At 45.5% G+C, this 21006-nt stretch overlaps 1 protein-coding gene across 5 annotated transcripts; it reads left to right on the forward strand.

Annotated features, from left to right (window-relative positions):
• Nucleotides 1-1282: 1282 nt before the first annotated feature.
• LOC117896498 (endoplasmic reticulum aminopeptidase 2) lies at nucleotides 1283-20729 on the forward strand. Of its 5 annotated transcripts, none has more exons than XM_034804845.1 (13): nucleotides 7850-8200; nucleotides 11073-11331; nucleotides 11472-11612; nucleotides 14239-14427; nucleotides 14513-14595; nucleotides 14699-14907; nucleotides 14973-15153; nucleotides 15217-16579; nucleotides 16646-16788; nucleotides 16848-17110; nucleotides 17172-17301; nucleotides 17360-17731; nucleotides 17799-20729. In XM_034804845.1, exons 2-13 carry the CDS (start codon nucleotides 11289-11291, stop codon nucleotides 17952-17954), a joined length of 3273 nt encoding a protein of 1090 aa, XP_034660736.1. In that variant the 5' UTR covers nucleotides 7850-8200; nucleotides 11073-11288; the 3' UTR covers nucleotides 17955-20729. The 5 variants fall into 5 exon arrangements, with proteins under 5 accessions (XP_034660733.1, XP_034660734.1, XP_034660736.1 ...); XM_034804846.1 differs by having other exon boundaries at nucleotides 7850-8189; XM_034804844.1 differs by having other exon boundaries at nucleotides 7850-8173.
• Nucleotides 20730-21006: the final 277 nt, after the last annotated feature.

Raw genomic sequence — 21006 nt, forward strand, 5'->3', positions numbered from 1 at the left:
TCTCTCCCCTTTGCAGACATAGGTATTGCATTGTTTGGTCTATTCATTTTGGGTTTTGTTTTGCTCCTTTATGCTTTACTTTGTTGCGCCATGTTTATTTTTGAGTTGGCCCCAGCCCTCGGATCCAAAGTTGGTTAATGGCAGCAATGGCTGAAAGGTTTATAGCCCGTCCAGCTACCATTTCCCATTTCCCATTTTCCATTTACCATTTGCCTGGTCGTAGCGTAGTTCCTTTATTACGTTGTGTGTTTTACCAACAGCAAACACAATTGCCCTGCCCTGGCCCCAGAACCCGTACTCGCCTCGACTTTTGTTTCAAGTGGTGCTGCTGCTGCCGCTGCTGCTCCTGCCATCAAATGGAGTGGCCATTCCCTTCCACGACTCTGCAATTCGGACTCGCATCCCCCCGTCCGCGTATCCCAGTGCTCCATTTAACTGGGTTTCGTGCCTCATCCTCATCCTGGCTATGGTCGTCGTGCATTGAACTGCTCTCGGCTACCTCTTCGATATTTTCTTACAGCTTGCTCCCTGTTCCTTCTGGGGCTTTGTGGCGGGTGGCTGCTGCCTCTTGCAATTATTGCTGCAAGCCTCCAACCCAGACCTCACCCTCCTGGGCGATCCTCTTCACATTTGATGTGCATTTGCATTTACGGGGCCCTCAGGCCATCGAATGCTTTTTAGTCCACGACATTGTCATTGTTGTTGCTCCCTTCTATTTTATACACTTCTATTTTTTCGCTTGCCACAAAGACCACTCCCACACTGGAGTGCAAGAGGATAGCCATGGAGTCCGAGTACGAGTGCTTTTATTAAAGTTTTTTCGCATTGTTTGCCTTTCACAATGTCTCTCCTCTGGCAGCGACACCCGACCGACGACCGACGACCAGAAGTGGCACTGTGGCATCAGTTGCAGTCTGCATCGTGCCACAACCAGCACAAAAACACAGCGCAGATTCCCCGAGCTCCTCCTTGTTCTCCTTTTGTGTGCGCCTTTGTGTGCCTTCCCGCTTGTGCTTCCACAGGAAGCGGCAGCCTAACAATAAGTTCTAGGATTCTGAATGCGTTGGCAACATTTCAAATAGTAGTACAAATATTTCTTATTAATTTTTGCTCAGCTAAATGGAGCAGCCATGGCACTGATTCTCCACGATTGTTGCCACAGGAGAGGAGTGCCATCCCAGCAGCAAGAGAAAGATAAACTAAAGCTAAAGATATTTACCCACAATTCTCTTTACAGTCTCTACAAGAACCACTCGAACGGCCTACATACTCGTACACGTGCAGAAAACCAGGAACTGGACCAATTTTTAATCAAAAGAAAGAAACAAAAAACAAAAAACACAAAAAACAATCAACAATCTACTCACCGACCTCTTGCTAGACTTCTACATAATATCTACTCTATATACACACGTATACTCGAAGTCCATAATTTGGGAGAACCTTTTGTAACGACTACTTTTGGACAAACATATCTTCAGACGAAATCGAAAAGCCCCAGACATTCCCCTGGAAGAGAGGAGAGAGGAGTGTCCCCCGTCCAACGTTCAACGTTCAACGTTAACCCATTCCCCCCAGGAAGTGTGAGCAGAGAAAGCATCCAAGACGGCGCCGCTTAAACCGCAAGCCTACAAAATTGGTCGAATGTTATGTTGTGGCTTCTGTTGTGGCAACATGTCGAAGCGGGATTACAAAGTTGCCACCACGGACGGCATCGAGCTGGAGCCGTTGGGCGGCGAAAAGAGCGACAAGGAGAAGGACAAGGATAAGGAGAAGCAAACGAATGGCGTTACCTTCGGTAAGTGTCCCATCTTAGCAGCCATCCGTTATCCTTTACGTCCTTTATGTCCCTCTGCATTGCAATTGCCTGCGGGGACACCTCTTCAAATGATCAAAGCAGGGGGGAAAAGTGCATAATTGCACTTGTGCATAATCCAACGCTCCACGCAATTTAAACTCCCTTTTCCTCCTCCCTTTCCTTTCTTTTCTTTTTTTTGTCCTATTTGCCTGCCAATTCGTGGCGGTGCCCCTCTGGGATTTATTCATCAAGTTGTTTTCTTAATTACGCCAAATGCAAAACAAAAGCATTACAAATGCGACTCGTCTTCGCCGTCTTCATGCCCCCACCTCCTCCTCCTCCTTGTAATCCAACCCGTAGGAAGCGGCACTCATACGCCCCGTTGAACGCCCAGCCAGACCGCAGGCGAACGCAAAGTAAATGAATGTCAGCAAACGTCCCTACCTCACCTCTTGGTGTTTGCTTGCCTGTCCCACTGCCCCCCCACTGGTCTAGGCACGAGATTTTTCGAGATGTTTTTTACCCTGGAAATTGAAAAGTGCAAGGGTAGATGGGTTTGGGGGGTGGGAGGAAGAGTTTATGGAAGCCATAAGGGTCCCAGCAGTAATGTTGGAAACCTGCAGCTATGAGTTCCTTTGAGTAAGAACTTCTGATGGAAGTACCAGGTATCCGCGTAGTCCGAATATCGACTTGAATGTTCTTATTTCGTTCTTCTTACATCTCTTCTTTGGATATTGCCATCGCCTGCAGCAACGTGGGTTGAATATTTTTCCGCTTTGACAGATGTCCACCCGAACCGGCGCCCTGCTCCAGATGGCAAAGAGGCCACAGACAGGCGGCCAGAGGGACAGAGGCAACAACAAGACAAGGCAGACAGGCGGCTGTCTGGGGGGTCGATGGTTGCTCGGTCTCCTCATGCTCTTTAAGCTGTCGGCAATTTCAGGAATTTTGAGCTTTCGATTGGGGGTTTGTTTCGGCCTGAAAGGCACCCCAGGAGGGGAACCTCAATTGCGGTAATAATATGCGCCAAATGAAGGGTTTGTCTGGGATCGATTAAACAGATAGACATAAAGAGAGAGGGAGAGAGGGAGAGAGAGAGAGTGGAAGGGTTCTGTGTTATATTTGAACATAAAACTGATGAGAAGCTCTATAGAACATTCATTTCAATAGCTACATTTGCTGTTGTTTCCACTTTCACAGCCCTAAATCCATCGTAATCATACTTAAATCTTTACTTATCCCTCTCCAATCCCCTCGCTGCACGTGGGGTCTCGGTTTGGCTATCAATATGCGTATCTGGCGACACGTTAAACACAAACATATGCAAATCATGTTGACTTTATCAAGGCGACACATCGCTGCCACTTGGGCATGCCGTGGGCCAAAGTGGGACAGAAGAACGGCGCCAGTCGGTCGCTCCCTCTCAACAGTCCCCTCCGCAGCCACGGGGCGGCAAATCAGTGTCACGGGAACAGGACGTGGACGTGTGTGCTCGTGTCAGGCTCAGGCTCAGGCTCAGCATCAGCAACAGCCTCAGCCTCAGCGAAGCAATTAAGGATGCATAAAGTGGAGTAACCACTTGACTCAACGCCCCACCACACAGCCGCAGCAGCAGCCACAGCTGCCACGTGGATACGAGATGTTTACCTGTGACGTAATGTGGTTTAACCTTTCCACAGGTCACTCTCCCCCATTCGATAAGGGAAAACATGATGGAAGGAAATGCATTCTAGAAGTTCTTTCTTTACAAGAGAGTTTTGTAGTTTTCTTGTTCAAATATGGCAAAAATAATAAGGAAATGTTTTCCTCAGAACACGCCTCTTATAACCCATCCAACAAGTGCTGAAATCTCTCACAGAGTTCTGCCAGCAAGTGCTGAAATCTAGCGTAGAGTTCTTTAAACTTTGCTTGAGCTGCCGAGAAGTTTGCATATTCTTGGGGCTGGCTGCCACACCCATGTAAGGGTTAAGCAAGGATGCGGCTGCTGACGTTGATAATTGCAGGATGCGTTGCGTTGATTGCAGCCTGAATGGGGCTCTGCCATCCATGCATCCACACACACACACACACACACAGTCGCCTCGAGCACTTGAGGCTGGGAGGCTTGACTCGAATAAAGAATTCCTGCTGCCTATCCGGGAGTGCATCAGCGAGATAAAATGGGTCCACAAGAAACAATTGAAGTGGCTGGGAGTCTCGCCCCGCCCCGCTACGCTCCTTCCTCCCTGCTCTCACTGTGTCCACGTGGAAGAGTGAAAGTAAAGGATACATAGAAATGAAATGTGTTTTTGGGTCAGGCAACTTCAAACTCACAAGAGTCGGAAAGGAGCGGAAAGGAAAGCAAAGCAAATGCTTCGGAATGTGGCAGGAAGAAGGTATGGGGCATGTGGCACGAGGCATCAGGCACTGGCAGGCGGCGAAAAACAAATGGCAAATGGAAAATGGAAAACGGCAACATTTGCTGACTGACAAGCGCAGCCGAGCCAGGCCAAGTCAACCCGTCAAAACGTCAGTGCGAGCAACAATTTATTGTTGCGAAATGGCGCAGGCAAAACACAATTAAATGCAACTACAAAGGACACACAACGATCCCCCCCGTCCAGCCACAGGCACCCGCCTACTGGGCGCGTAATTAAATGGAAATGGAAAATATTGCTGGGGGCCGCGCTGCGTACTCCTGGCACTACTCGCACTTCTCGCACTCATTTCTGCCACTGCTACTGGTACTTGTTGAGGGCCCAGGCACTTGAAGGCTTGCCAAGCCACAGCCGCAGCCACGAGCACATTTGGTTTTTATGGTTTTACATGTACCATCGCCCAGAGGAAAGGCTCCGTCTCCAAGATCCCCGTAGATGCCTCCACGTATATGGGACCATAATTATGGCACCCTAATTTGACAAAGGAAAGGAATCGTACAAAGGAATGTTCCTCAAAAGGAACTGTTGTAAGCCTTCGTTTATTGATTCCTTTACAAAACATTTAATAACTTTCCAACAATTCAATCAGAAATGTAATCAATCAATTACTTTCTTCCTAGGCCTTTCTGAACCCCTCTTTTTGCTGGTAGTTAAGGGTATCCAACCTCCCCTAAGCATTTTTTCAGCCTATCCTTCCCCACAGCTGCCCCAAGCTGAGGGGCTCTGGTGACTCCCAGGGGCTCTGCTGTGCTCGGTTTCTGCACAATTAGTTTGCCAACAACTCGGGCTTGATCCGCCTGAGTTGATCCCAATGCCAATCCCTTGCCATTCATATCGATTGCTTAACCCCTTCCACACAGCCTTAACCCTCTCTGGATAACCCTCTCGAGTTGAACTTTTCCGATTTGCATTGTTTGCACCCGCAATGGGGCCTACGAGTGGCTCTCGAACACGGTCTGCCAATTAATTTAATCATGGCAAATGCCTCAAATTGAGTGTGCAAATACGAATATACACCCCCGCCCCGCAAACATAACTCATTTCCATATCAAACAGAGTGTGGGAAAGATGCGAGTACTCCTAGATATTGATATGGTTGATTCATTCGAGATTTATTTCCAGTTCTTCAAGCGCATGCAGGGGTAAGGAGTCGCTGGGGGTTTCTCTGGCCGACTTAAGGAGGAAGGCTCCTGAGATTTGGGGACCATGATTGGAATACTAATCGTATCAATAAGCAATGCTCAGTGCCATTTCCCTATAGAAAGAAAGAAAACTAAAGCTGCTGGTTCAGCTGAAGATTGTCATAAATGAACTCTGGGTCATGAAATTTTCAGAACTGTTGATACGATTTTTCATGAAATGTGAAGTGTAAATGTTTTCCCACCTCATGTCTGTTAACTGTGGCAACTTTATGTGGCAAAAGCCAAAAGCGAGGCCTTAATTGTGTGAGAATCTTCGATTTCTGCCACATTTGCGCATTTAGTGACCGCATCGAACAAGCCCTTAATCGAGCAATTACAAGGTTTGACTGCCTCCCCCAGTCCCAGTTCCCAGTCTCAGTCTACCCCCAGGCCACGTACGAGGCAGCACATAGCACACAGCAGTGGCAATGGCACTGGCATTAAGAGCAGCGGCAGTAACAGCTTAAATTTATTGATTGTTTCATAAACAGCGATTATTTAACCACCGTATTTCGATGGGCATTGCCGCTGCCGCTGCCACTGCACCCCATTCTCCCCCTCAATCCCATTTCCATGCCCCCCCATTCCCTTCCCCAAAAGTCTGTCGGACGGCAAACACTTGTGGCCATCTTTGGTGTGTGTACAACCAGTTAAGGTCCCAAGGCAACGGGCGACATTGACTGTGCGGGGAAGGGGCTCCAGGGAGATGCTTCTTCAATTCCACACATATGGGATCAATACAAAATACTCGTACTCGACCGATGCGCTGGGGGCGAGTGGTGCGGCACATGACAAGTCACAAGTGCGGGCAGTAAATTTGCATGCGACAGCAAATACTCAATAGTCGGGGCAGCCCAGGGTGTTGAGTAACTCGGTTAACATGAGGTCTTGTTTGGGGGACACAGTTGAAAAGGGAAACGCAGCGAATCGGACCAGAATTAAGACCAACATTGAGGCAACATCGTATGCATCGAATCGACTTTTGTCTGTGAGCCCAATGGAAATGTGCCCCGCATGCAGTTTATTTCTTCCAACTCCCCCAACGCCCCCGGACTGTGGCTGGGTACAAGAAGTTTGTGGAAGTTTCTTTGCAACTTTTTTCCAGTTGAATAGCTCTTTAAAATGCTTGAGGATTTTCATGAAAATTGTTCCCAACATCTAGGGGATGAAAATCTGTTCATTCTTAAAGGAAAATCCGTGCGGATTGATCTAGACTCTAAATCGTATGCGATTATCACCTTGAAGTATCCTCGGTAGAGTATTCAAAATTTATCAACGCTTTAATCTTGCCCAAAAAGTAGGCGTTTGATGGGGCGCGGTTCTGCCTAATGAACACGATTCACACAGAAGGGAAAAACTTTAGACTAACGTGACGAAGAATTTATTGAGTTAAGCCGCTTGAATGGGGTGGTGGGGTGATGGGGCGGTTGCTGGGGGAGGCTGCGGAGGCAGAGCATCCCCAGTTTTTCGAGCAAGTCAACGCGACCGACCTGTGGTGGTGTGTTGCAAAAGTACCAGCCAAAGTGAATATGTATCCATCCAAAGAAAACTTTGACTTGCCGCTGAATTTGTCGCATTTACAAAACAAAAAGGACCAAAAATAAAAAAGGAAAAGAAAAAGAAAACTCAAGCTCAAGAAGTCGAAATGAGATTTCATTTGCCGGCAAAAGTTCTTAAGGAAAACCGAATTACCATTTGAGTTGAGGCAGCAGCGGCTTTTGTGCTCCATTTGTTGATTGTTTTTCCCAGTAAGTAACCAGGGAACTCGCTCTCTTGGCAACTCTCTCTTACCTCGAAGAGGCGGCAGAAATCATCGGAATAGGAATAGCAATGAATCATCAGCATCAAAGCATCGTAAATCTCAAAAGGCAGGAGGAGGTTGGGAGTGAGGAGATAGAGTGACAGAGACTGAAATGAGCGGAAATGAAATGTTAAAGCACAGAACCCATCCCTTAGACCGGGAACTGTTCTAATGATAGTCCCACTCCACGAATTTGTCGAACGGCATGGATGGTACACTATTTGCCCGAAAACACATGATAAACAACACTGCATTTTCGGTGGGGGAAAGATATCTGTTTGACAGTGGAAGCAGGAATGAGGGGGCAGGAGGCAGGGCTGCTGCTGTTTAAGGGTTGCAATATTTACCGCTGGCTTTCGTTTGCCTGGCAACACTCTACGATACACTGTTATTCCTTCTCTTTCTCCTGTTCAAAACATCAGAAAGGCAGAAGCAGGGGGACGGGGAGGAGATCCATAGAAATTTCATTTTCATTTTTGCAGGTGAGCAAAATGTACTCAGAGAGAAAAAGCCCAGAACGAAAGCATACACGAGGAGCGCGAGAGCGAAAGCACACATGCGCCTGAACACCCACTAGGGTTGCACTCTCTCGCACTTACTCTCAGGGTTTGAGCTTAAGAGGACGACGCTCTGCAGGCGGCTAGCAGCAGCGGCAGCATCCAGTTGGAAAATGTACGCGCACTCAAACGCAACAAAAAGCGCGTGACAAAACGGGAACAGAACCACACACAGAAGGCGGAAAGAAAGGCAGAAGGAAAGAAACAGCAAGGAATATTCGGCAAAAAGCACACACATACCCACACACACACCCACACCGAAACGAATGCGTCGCGTGCTTCCCCAAATCCCCAATATCCCCATCCTTCAACACCACCCTCTGCTGCTGCTGCTGCTCCTGCTGCTGTGCGTGTCTATAGAGTGAAAGAGAAAGAAAGAAATTGCCGAAAAGAAAGAAGAAAGAAAAAAGTGAATAACGGTACAAATCAATTGCTGTAAATTAAAAGTAAATTAGTAATTTTTTGTTTGTGTGAAAAGTGTGGGGAAAACAAAATGTATTTATTGAAATCAATGAAATTAGGACACGTAATTTGCCATTTGAATTCCCAATGAAATTCCAATTAGAATAACCCCAATGCCAGACCCAACAAAGCCAGCAACAAGCTCATCATATTCACAGGTACAATCGGAAGAATATAAGAAACAAGAAGAAGTAGCAGAGAAGTAAAGAGAGACGGTCGGGAGAGGGGGGTGCTCAAATGTCGCCTCAGGAACAGAACTAATTGAGCCCACAAAAGCGAAATGGAATAATGAACGGTTCTGCTCTGTCGCCCCCTGCCTGTCACTAAGTGCGAGAAAGCGAGAATGCAGCTGAGAGCCAAAGAACCGCAATTCAGTCAAGTGTCAAAGCAAGCGGTGAAAAGGGAAAAAAGGAGCAGCTGAACTGGGAAAAAAAGCAAAAAGGAAGAGTGAGAAGTAGAAGGCGAAGCAAGAACAGGAGTGGGAGAAGTGAAGAAGAAGCATGGATGAGGACTGGAAAGCGCACTATTGACATATATATGCGCGCATACAAAGAGAATTGCCGCTGCCGCTTCTGCCTCGGAGCGAGGAAAGAAAACGCGGCATAAGACAAAACAGGAAATTCACTTATACTGCCATACTCATACACACACGCAGTTGACGCATCAAAGAGGAAAAATCGCGCTGTTGAGCTTTTTGCATTTTGACATTTTCATTTTCAAAACACCGATTCCAGCGCGAGAGAGAGCCAGACGGCTCTCTTTTTGGAAACTTCCATAACATAGCAGAAAGCAGACGCTCTCTCGCTCTCTCAATGCCGCTCTAAGCTCCTTCGTTTTTTTTGCGTTTTTTCTCATTTCATTTGTTTGTCCGCCAACAATAATGGCACGAATAAGAAAATGGGAAAATGAGAATGTAAACAAATACATGCTGAATAGAAATGAGAGCGGAACACTAGTGTTGTGAGTCGAGGCATTTGATACCCTTGCAGATGCATTGAAATTATACAATCTGTAGAAGTACAGATTTTATGTCCAAATAATTTGGATATATGTACATAGCCCCTAGAAAACTTAAAACTTAATCTTTAAAAACTTACAAGAAGCCTTTTAGTGCGTTTGCGTCTGAAAAATATGGAATAGAGCCGTGCACTTTGTTGCTGCATCGCCAAAACACGTGAATCAGTAAGGAACTCTCTGCCAGGAAGGGTATGCACATATATGTAATTAAAAGGGAATTGTGAAATGCATTAGCACGAATCTTGCGTTCCCCAGCCTTAATATAGTGGGTGGGGAAACGGGACAAATGTGTACTGTTGTTGCCTCAGTCACGAATGCAAACAAAGAGAGGCGTGGAGAGAACACACTGTTTGCCACTACAATCATGTTCACACTACGTTCTACTTATTCAACTTGGATTTTTAGGCCGGCATTGACATTAATAATTGTTTAAAGGGAGACGAAACAATACATTTGTTGGGTTGGTCTTGAAGCCTAATTGTACTTTTGTGCGTACAATAGTACACATGTAAATACAATTCTAGCGCAGCCTGGCCTGTGCTTTCCTACTACAAACGCCTAAAAACGCTGTTTCAAAAGAGGGCAAGAATTTATAAAATATCACGAAATTATAATAAGTAAGCTTCACCGACATAAAAAGCCGAAGTGGCATCACTTTTGTATATATGTATGTACATATGTATGTATGTATGAACACATGTGCAAGCTCTCTTGTTTATTATTAGGGACAAAGAATTTACCGTAAATGAAGTCTCTGAACGTTTGAATGGCTGCACGATCCGTAGGATTGTGATCCCTGGGATCGTAACTACTTTATAATGAGGCTCTAGGATCCATTGTAAAATTTACGAAAATTATATATTTTCTTCTTAAATTGGTTTTCCAATTAAATACTTAATCTAATAAATCCATTGGTTGCTACCAGATGGTAGACTAAGTAGCAACAGAAATTTCTAAATTTGCAGCCGCTCCGCTTGACCGTTCGAGGAGCCCCCAGATAGCAACCACTGATTCAAGGCCTGTGCTTTATCTGCAATTTGCTGATTGGCAGAGGCCTCAAATCACCTCGTAGTTCTCTGGCTCATTCCCAGAGACATTTCTGGTATCAGAGACCTTAACCACGAATTATGTCTGGATGATGCTTCACGAAACAAACTTCAGGCTCAAGTGCCCCTCAAAGGCAGACACAGAAATGCAGATATTCCTACTCCTAGTATTACATACCCTCGTACATACATACATATACAAAATACAAAAGCCGGCGAAACATAGAGAATGATAGAGAGAGAGAGATGTAGACACTAGAAAGAGGGATGGCTAGACATTTTGGGGGGTTGATTTTTGGGCGTTGAAAGCGCTTTTCACTAATTCAATGCGACATTGAAAATTGCGAAAAGTGCGGTGCGGCTCTGCCTGCGAGCTCTCAGGAGGGGGCGACGGAGGCGGTTGTGGACCGGGTGCCAGACGATAGCGGACGTCTGACTAGACGAAACCGGAAGGACGTCAGCTTCTGATGGCCAGGCCCAAAGAGGAAAGCGGAAAGTAGAAAATGCTCTCCAACGGAGCCAGCCAAGTGAGCAGGATGGGTAGGACCTAGGAGCCCCTCTAGATGACGGCATAAATTATGTATGTATTTCTGAGAAGAGCTTCATTTTTTGGCAGTCGATTTATTGGTTAAAGGGTGTAAAAAACAGCGAAAGAGCATGTGCCTGGGGTGCCTGAATAAAATATGATGGGCACGTGGCTGCTGCCACGGACAGTCGCACGGGTCTGGTAAAGGGTTCTTTGGTTTCCACCTGATTTGGTCATAAAAAATGGTTCGTGATTTCCCATTTCCAGAGCAAATAGCCTGACAATTATTTGCGGTGTGTGTTTGCGGTTTGATTTGGTTCCGATCCGATACTGTTTCCGGGTTCGAGTACGATTTCGTTTACGGACACGGGCGAATAAGCGTGCGTATTGGCCGGACGACACAGAGAGAGCGGCCCCGTTAAGATTTCGGTCGTCGGCGGTGGTCGGAGAGGCTCGAAGATTTGGCGTCGCGAGCGCATCGAAATGACAAATGATCCGGACCTCGATGACTGTGCATTTCTATCAGGTAAGCACCTTCTCTTGGGTACAGTACCGTGGTTCCCCGCTTCCTTCAGCAATTGCAATGCCCATTAAATGAATATTTAAGTAATGCTACACCCACTTTTTGTCCAACACTCATTCAGTTTTTTAATTACATTTCGACAGGTGGCGAATCGAGTGGGGGCCGCCAGACGCGCACTGGAGTCGCCGTCTGCTCGCAGCGTCGGGCTCTCCTGGTGGCCGGGATCGTGCTCGGCTCCCTCCTCCTGACGGCCATCATCATTGCCTACGCTGGACCGTCGAACGGTAGGTTGAACCACGTCCATATTTACCCTTAACCCCCAAACCCCACATCGCATTTCTTTGCCTTTGGTTCTGCCCATTTTTTTCGAGAATTTTCCCTTCGTACTTATTCCCATTCCATCCGCAACAAAACAAAGGAAGAATGGGGTTTGTGTGGCCGGATTTTACTCGTTGGCGTCACTCTATTATCCCTTTTTGTATCATGAGTGCGCTACGCCACAAATATAGTCAATTGCAAGGGGAGAGCTTTTCTGAATAAATATAGAGAAAGAATTATGAACATTTGACAGTTCTGAGGGGGGAAAATGTAAGCGAAAGAGTTCGAGTCAGAAAAGTAAAGTCGGAAAATAAAGGATCCCTTTTTAAACACATACAACTTTTACTGTTCGACCTTAGGCTCCATAAAAGCACTGCGGCCTCATAAATCTCTATAAATTGTAATTGAATTCCGCTCCTATTGACGGTCACTGCGGACCATAAACCAGCCGTCCAATCAACTCCAGGGCCTTCGCCCTTACCTCCTTTTGCGGCATGTAATATGCTTTTAACCATATTATTTAGTGGGGACCAAGGAGGAGTCCATTTCATTCCGGGTATAAATAGACAGCGACCTCTGGCAGTTCCTCCCATGCAGGTGCATCATATGACGACCTAAGCTACCACGCCAAAGGCCTCGACCAGGAACCGGAGAGTGGAGAGTGTTGTGGTGGGTTCTGCCGTCCCGGATTCAATTGCAGAATTATGCAAAGTGCAAACACATGCAAACTTTCTGTTGCATTCTTAATGGGGCTAAATGCATTGGGGGGCTAATTGCATTAACCCTAGGGGCGAGTTTGTGCGGGGGTTGTGTACACAGACAGACATATGTCTGGTTTAAAAGCCAGCCCTAACCCCCTTTGAACTCAATTATCAATCAACATGTAAAGTTAACTTGCGCTTCCGCAGCTTTAATTAGAGTATTGATACTCCCTTCCTACACATCTATACAGTACCTCATCTAAGCGTATATTATGCATATAAATATTAACTATATCTCCATCTGTAAGCAAACAAAAAATCTGTATTGTTTTACGTTTCCTTTCATTCTTTCCCATTTGACGTTTCTGTTTCTGTTTCCGTTTCTCCTCCTCTTGTTCCGTTTTCGTATGCGAAACGGTTCTTTAATAAATCGTATAATATTCATAATATATGAACAAAACAATATGAAATATTTCTCTTAAATGCTTGTTTGATTGATTGGTTGAAATGTGAGTAACAATTATGCCAAATACCCAAATACTTCTAAACTGGTAATTAATCACGACATTCTATATAAACCCTTCGGCATGTTGATGTCATTGATCATCTTTTGGTGGTTCCTTTTCCTTCAGTTATGTTGTTATCTTTTTATTGCCATAGTTTCTTAAGTAATGTATATACGATCTCTAGATGTTTGATATTTAAACTGATGGAATCATTCTAGACGAGAAGTTGAGAGAATTCAGATCATTTGACATTCCAAATTGTACATACTCTACACCTATCCTGATAGTCAACGAACATACAATAAATGAGTAGCTTATACTTATGTGATGTCACACTAGTGTAAGAGCTCCCTAATATTTATATAAATCTTCTTCGAATAAAAATAACTATTAGATCGGTTTTTGTTGCTAATAATTGCACTGCTCGTGTCAGCAGCTCGAAGATGGTGTTGTAGGGCTGAGTAAGAACTAAGTAACATAAAGAGTAGACTTTAAGTACACATCTCTTACGCTGCTATGACATTAGACTTCACTAATTGACTAGCTGCAAAAAAATATATTTTTTTATATGATTAAAATTACATAATTATGTATATATGTACATATGCACATACATATGTGTTTAGTTAGTTGGCTTTCCTGTTGTGCTTAGAGCAGCCAAAACACCACAGAGAAAACTCTTTCTAGGAAGTGTTCAAAGACATTGATTTCTTACAAATAGTGCCTCAGTTCTTGGACTGATCGCCTAATGAAAGTTGAATGTCATACAACTCTTAGCAATAACAATAATTCCCACCCAAAAATTACCCCATATATCCCCATTTAAATGGTTATATGTATTTTTTGAATTATATCAAAATTGCTATGTTTTTTTTTTTTTTGAAGCTTTTGTATGAATATTATTACCTCTGTTCATGCTGTAGATTTGTATGCTGATTTTCTTATAATTAATATTGCCAATGGTTTTGATACATTAGTTTTCCCAATCATTTTCAACCGGTGTGCGAATCGAGACTCATTCGTGTTCCCCTCATTTACCACTGAAGATTGATCGGCCTTCATGCCCCCATATATCGCGACATTCAGCCAGAAAGAAATCCATTTGTGATACCCCAAACTTGAGTTTTGTTTCCACCCTTTAGATGTGCTAATGACTTGAAACGAATCCAATTATATAACTGATTGACTGCTAGCTTTTCTTTGATCCCCCCTAGATGATTTTTACCCCTCAAACACCCACTCTCTATCTATCTCTTTGTTGATTGTGTATAATGCAATTTGCTTTAAGATACTTAGCCACGAATCCCACAAAAGAATACCCCGGAGATGAGAAAGATGATTTATCCAGATCCCATAATGACTTTGCGCTTTGGCTATCCTTTCAGACTGCTCCTGCGGGACGAAAACCGTGTCCGGCTATGAAACGGATGAAGAGAACAACACGCAGCCCTTCAATCCGATTGCCACCAACGGCGAGCCCTTCCCCTGGCTCGAGAAGATGCTGCCCACCAGTGCCCGACCCCTGCGCTACATGGTCACCATTCATCCCAACCTGACGACACTGGACGTCAAAGGTGAGGAGTCGAAAGTGCAATTTTTCCTCGATTATAATTAGATTGTCTGACTTGCATTCCGCCTCTTCTCGCTCTCGATTTGCAGGCCAAGTCACCATCGATTTGCACATTGAGAAGGAGACCAACTTCCTTGTCCTGCACATCCAGGACCTCAACGTCACCGAGAAGGTAAGCACAGCAGAGCAGAGCATTCAAATTAAGCCAATTAGGATCCGATTCGCGATTTGAGTTGAGTGCATCCATTGATTGGTTTTTTTTCCTTCCATTGCAGGCCATTGTGACCCCTGGACCGAAGGGATACGCCCTGAAAATTGTCAAGGTGCTGGAGTTTCCGCAGCGCCAGCAGCTCTACATTGAGGTGAAGGAGAAGCTCAAGAAGAAGTCCAATTACACCTTGAATCTGCGCTGGTACTCGAAGCTGAATCCCGAACCGGAGGGCTTCTACGTGGACCAGTACGAGAGCTCCAATGGTGTGGAAAGGTACGGGTATTGATGGGTGTCTGTCTGAGCAAAAAATATAATGTTTCTGCAACTTTTACTTACAGATTGCTGGCTGCCACCGTCTTCCGACCGAATGGCGCACGACGGGCCTTCCCCTGCTTCGACGAGCCGCATGTGAGGGCGCCCTTCCGCATATCCGTGTTCCGCGATCGCTTCCACATCGGTCTCTCCAACTCCATTGTGCACACCACCGAAGACGTGGGCTTCTACATGGGCACAGGATTGGTGAGTGTCTACAAATATATCCATGGCATGGGATATCCTAACTGTTTGCTCTTTTCCCTGCAGCTTCGGGATGACTTCATTGAGACTCCTGCCTTGCCCGCCGATGCCGTGGCTTGGGTGGTGAGCGACTTCCAGCGTGAGTCCCTGCAGCCCTCGGCCGCGTACATACCCACCACAGCGGCTCCCTACAGCTCGGGTGCTGGAGGCAAGAAGTCCGCACAGCTGAACAACTACACGCAGCTGAAGAGCAAGAACCCGCCTGTCCGCAACATCACTGCCCTGACGCACTCGCTCAACGTGAACCTCACGCCCCGCCAGAACCTCAGCCACATTGCAGCGGCAGCCACCACAACGACAGCCCTGCCCGTGAGCCTCAATGGCAACGGGAAGCCCACGAACCTCACCTCCCTGTCGCAGTCGACGAGCTCCTCCATCAAGCGAGCGCCGTCGTACACCTTCTATGCGCCGCGGGACCTGCTGGTGCGCTCCTCGTTTATACTCCACACATCGCGGGATGTGCTCGAGTACCTGCAGACGTGGCTGGACATTAGCTATCCGTTGACCAAAGTGGACTTTGTGGCCCTGCCCTCGCTGGACCGCAACATGATCTCCTCGCTGGGTCTGGTTACGCTCAAGACCTCCTTCCTCACGGATCCCAGCTCCATAACCACGGAGCAGTACCAGTTCAGTGCCCTGCGCATTGCCGAGGCCATGGTGCGGCAGTTCTTCGGTGGCATCACCTCCCGCAAGGTGCTCAAGGACGTGTGGCTGTGGGAGGGGCTTATCCAGTATCTCGGCATCCATGCCCTCGCCCCGCTCCAGGAGAGCTGGCCCCTGAGGGAGATGTACCTGCTGAAGATGGCCACAGCAGCGCTGGACATCGACGCCATCCAGGGCTGGGACAGCATCATGAACGGCACCAGCCACGATGGCAAGAACGAGGACTTCTTTGTCCAGAAGACGGCTGCCATCTTCTCGATGCTGCACACGGCTATCGGGGAGGATCGCTTCCGGGGCTGTCTGGGCTCCTTCCTCAAGGTGAACCGCTTCAAGACCGCCGAGCCCACGGATCTCTGGACCATCTGCACGAAGAAAGCCAACGGCTCGAAGAACATCAAGGACATGATGACCCTGTGGACCCACCAGCCCGGCTTCCCCCTGCTCACCGTCACGAAAATGGGCAACAGCGTCTCCATATCACAGCGCCCCTTCCGCCCCGCCGACTTTCTAGCCATCCACGACGACTCCTACGACGGCAACAACTACAACAAGACCACTCTGAATGCCACCGACATGCCCAGCACAGTGGCACCCACGCCCCAGGGCAAGCACAAGGCGGCGCCGCACATGAAATGGATCTTCCCCGTCACCTATGTGACGGACATCAACAATGTCAGCGAGACCCTGTGGATGCAGAATGTGGATAGTAAGTTGCTGACAGATAACGCCATTTCAGGAGCAACTATCATTAATTCCCGAACCTTTTTTACAGTCAACTTCAATGTGCCGGAGAACGTCAAGTGGATTAAGGTGAATGCCATCCAAAATGGTTACTATCGCGTGGTCTACAACGACGACAACTGGGCAAATCTCATCGAGGAGCTATCCAACAATCCCAAGAGGTTCAGCAGCGAGGTAAGTGCCAAGTGCATCCAACGCAGAGACCATCAATTGAGAGATAATTGTCCCTGTAGGATCGTTTGGGTCTGCTGTCCGATGCCTTCACCCTGTGCCATGCCAATCTGCTGCCCTGCGAGATCACCATGAACATGATCCAGTATCTGCCGAGCGAAACGCACTATGGACCCATGGCTCTGGCTCTGAGGCATCTGGAGAAGTGGCGGCGCATACTCAAGTACTCCGAGTGCTTCCTGATGCTCAGTGAGTTCATCAAGATGAAGATCTCCACGGTTATGGAGAAGGTGGGCTGGACAGATGAGGGCGATGTGCCTGCCAGGTGGGAAAGATATTTTTGAGTACCACCAGAATATTTCTGATCGATTCCTTATGCGTTAAAGATTGATGCGACCCGAAGTTTTGCTGGCATCGGTGCTGTGGGAGGACATTGATAGCATAACCAAGGCCAAGAACATGTTGAATCAGTATCTGTATTACAATGGATCGGCCATAGCGCCCAATCTGAGAGAAGTAAGTGGTGCTCAGAGCATAGCTGGGAGTAGAGTTAACAATTTCCCTTGTTCTTAAGGTGGTCTATACGGGCTCCATTCTCTCTGGGGAGTACATCTATTGGCAGCATTGCTGGGAGCGCTTCGTGACCCTACAGCGGACATCGGAGACATTCGTGGAGCGAATGCAATTGCTGCGCGCTTTGGGCAGGACCAAGGATGCCTGGCTGCAGAACCGCCTACTGTCGCACGTGACCATGCTGCCCACCGAGGAGGTGGTGCAGGTGCTCAAGGCGATTGCTGGCACGCCCACAGGTGGGGCCATGGCCTGCCGCTTCCTGCAGGCCAAGTGGTTCGAGCTGGAGAAGCGACTGGGACAGGGAACGATCAGCTTTGCCAAGGTGATCTCCGCCATCACCCAGTACGGAGCCACAAAGTTCGACTACGATGAGGTAGGGCATCTCTAGAGTTCTCTTTAATCTTTATAGATATACTAAAGACTTTTTGCTCTTTTCTTAGCTTAAATCGCTGGTACATCGGTTTGGCCGGGGTCAAGGCATGTCCGTGCTGAACATGACCCTCAGCAGCGTGGCCTCCAATGTCGAGTGGGTGGCCCGCTCCCAGACGTCGCTCTACAAGTGGGTGGAGAGCAACCTGCACTCGCACCGCCGATAAAGGAACGAACCCCAAGGAAGAACGAACTTCTTCTCACACTCATTTGTAATTATGTTCCTCTCAGACAGACGGATGATCTTCAGTGGATTTTGATTTCGCCGCGTAAACTATGGATCTATAATCTATACCATATCATTGCCAATCTCCTTGGTTCTCTACTCTCAAACTCAACACACACACACACTATTATTTAGACCCCCTTCGAAACGAACTCAAAAGTGTAAATTACGATCGGTTGATCGGGCAGTTCTACGATCGATACGAGAATAGTTCTTATATGTATGTGTATATCTATTCCGAATTGAGAAAAGATACATTTTTCTATATCTACAACTGAACACTAGGGTCTATCTATATATGTATATTGTATATGTATGTATATTTTACAAACCAACAAAAACATATTTAGAGCAATGTGGGATAAAAGTAGTTCGTAAGCAGAAGAAAGAAACAAAACACAAAAACCAAACAACATATTTTTTCAGAAAAACTTAAAGAAAACCAACCCAAGATCAACTAAGGATTGCATTCTATATGACAAACAAAACAAAACAAACAAAAACTCTGTATAGCCTATATTGTATATTAGTATTAGTGACCAGCGTGTGCATGTGTATGTGTGAGAGTGTAAGTGTGCGCGTGTGTGTTTTGAAATATCACAAAAAATCTTCCTTTTTGTCCAATCGAAATTAACTTATTTAATATTTAATAATTATCCAACGGGAAAACTCCTGCCTGACACTAGAACAAAGAGAAAAGATAACCGTAAATCAGTTATAGAAGAAAGACGGAAGCCTGCTCCAACATAGATTGGGATTATACATACAAATATTATACACTTCTGCACATTTCATACCTTCTGATGTTAACCAAGTGCTGTTCGAGATAGCATATACAAATCGATATAAAACAATATGTATTTATTATTTATTGAGAACAATTCGCAAATTTATTATTATCTTAAGCAGAATTGGTGGAGATTAAGATAAAATCTCACAGCATGTTCTTACATACTGAATGGACAGCCATATATATTGTATGTATAAATATACCCACTCCCCTTTCAACTTCAGCTGAGATATTGGTTAACATTATCAAATAGTTAGTTAGCAATGAAGCCAACGGAGTCTCCCAATGAGTTCTAGTGATGTTCGGTATCGTTAAGAAACATTCCGTAGTTGCATTTCGTGTGCTAATTTTAATCAAACTTGCTTGCCAATACCATATAGCTGCCATGGAAACACAAGTCTAAAAGATAACTTAAAATCGAAACGTACATTAGATCAAATCGGTTAGCATAGAGCACTCACAAGTAGCAAACGATTGTTAGTTCATTTGAAGTTCGTGATGGTGTCAGGCAGGCAACAAAGAACAGATTACAGATTACCAAATACCATCATATGGAGAACCAACCAAATAACATGGCATACGCGTACATGCTGTAGTTTTGATGGAACCCTAAACCCTAAATAGAACCCATGGAAGCAACCAAAATTCGACACTCTTTATTTACGCACTCGCATAAGACAACCAAAAAACAAAACAAAAAACCAAAACAGATTACGTTCCAAGACTACGATTTATGCTTTAATTTGAGCAGTTTTACCATTTAATGATACCGCGGCTTATCATTCGAGTGTTAGCCCTAAAGATAGTCTTTTGGATGGATGGATGGATGGTGGTCGATGTTTGTGTAAACTTTGGAAACCCGACGACTTCTGGTCGCTTGTCTTTTGGGGGCCGATGGCATGCCGGTTTGTGTTTATTTATACGTATAAATGGAAGTACGAAAAAGTCTTGCCATTGGCAGCCAGCCCCGATAAGAGCGCGGGCCAAGTGGCGAGAGATTAGCTATTCGGAGTAGCTGCAGAGGCGTAGATAAGGAGAGACCCGAGGAGGGGTTTACTCATCAAGAAACTACATGGTAAAGAAAGAAGAGCAAACCCCCTTTGACCTCCACCCGAGAGGCAAGAGTCGAGTATTTCCACGTCTCAATCGCCAATCTTCCTCTCTCTCTCTCTCTAACTATTCAAAAACGTGTCCAAGGTTTATGCATTGTTGTTAGGCCAGGCAGTGGGGTAATTTTTAGTATGCTAATTTGAGATCTTTGATTTCGTTTTCTTTTCTTTTTTGTTCGGGGGAGAGACTTGTCTCTTGGGAAACGATATGCTTGGCTTTAGATACACTTAAGACTAACTCAAAGATACTCGTACATCGTACATTCTTACATCAAAGTCAATCTGCTCAGATACCAGAATATATATAGAAACAGAGAGAGACAAAAACCACAAGCAACTTTATTAGCTAACGACAGAAAATACAGAAGTAAATACAAAACAAAAAAAACAAGTTTTTGGAGCGATTTTACGGATTTTCGACAAATGTATAAACCAAACAAGAAACCAAGAAAAAAATGTGAAAAATGAAAAACGAAAACAAACCCAAAATAGAAGAGCACACACACAAATTGGGAAGATACACCCCAGAAGGTGAGGCAGAGATTTAGAAAGTTTCGCGTATTATGCGGGAGAATATCATTTGATTTTTGTTGCATCTTTGAACTTTTTTGTTTCCTTTTTCAACCAATTTCATCATCTAATTGTATTGTATGTATCCTCGTAATGCATATCCGTCCACAGATTTGATTGATATTACATATTTGGGTTCCGCTTAGTTCATCAAAAGATCACACACACACAGAGAACCTTCCCCACAGACCCATGTCCCGTCCAAGCAACACCCTTTCTTAAAAATCCAACCCTCCTCCCAAAAAAACAAAAAACTTTGTCTTGGAGTTGAAGAAGAAATGGCCTTTACTATAATTTCCTTGGGCGAAAGAACGAATACACGAATTCTAGTTAATTTTATTAGACGAAATTTATTTGCAAAGATCGTAATGCATTGGCTATCAGGTTTTATAAGGAAATTTGTGTAGGGAAGGAAGGGAAGAGTATTGTATCTAGGAGGGGAATGAAAGCAGGCAGAGAAACTCTAAAGACGTAAATCTAATTGTATGCTAAATGATATATACACATCTATATAAATATATATA

This window comes from Drosophila subobscura, chromosome O (assembly GCF_008121235.1).
Source record: "Drosophila subobscura isolate 14011-0131.10 chromosome O, UCBerk_Dsub_1.0, whole genome shotgun sequence".
NCBI lineage: Eukaryota > Metazoa > Arthropoda > Insecta > Diptera > Drosophilidae > Drosophila > Drosophila subobscura.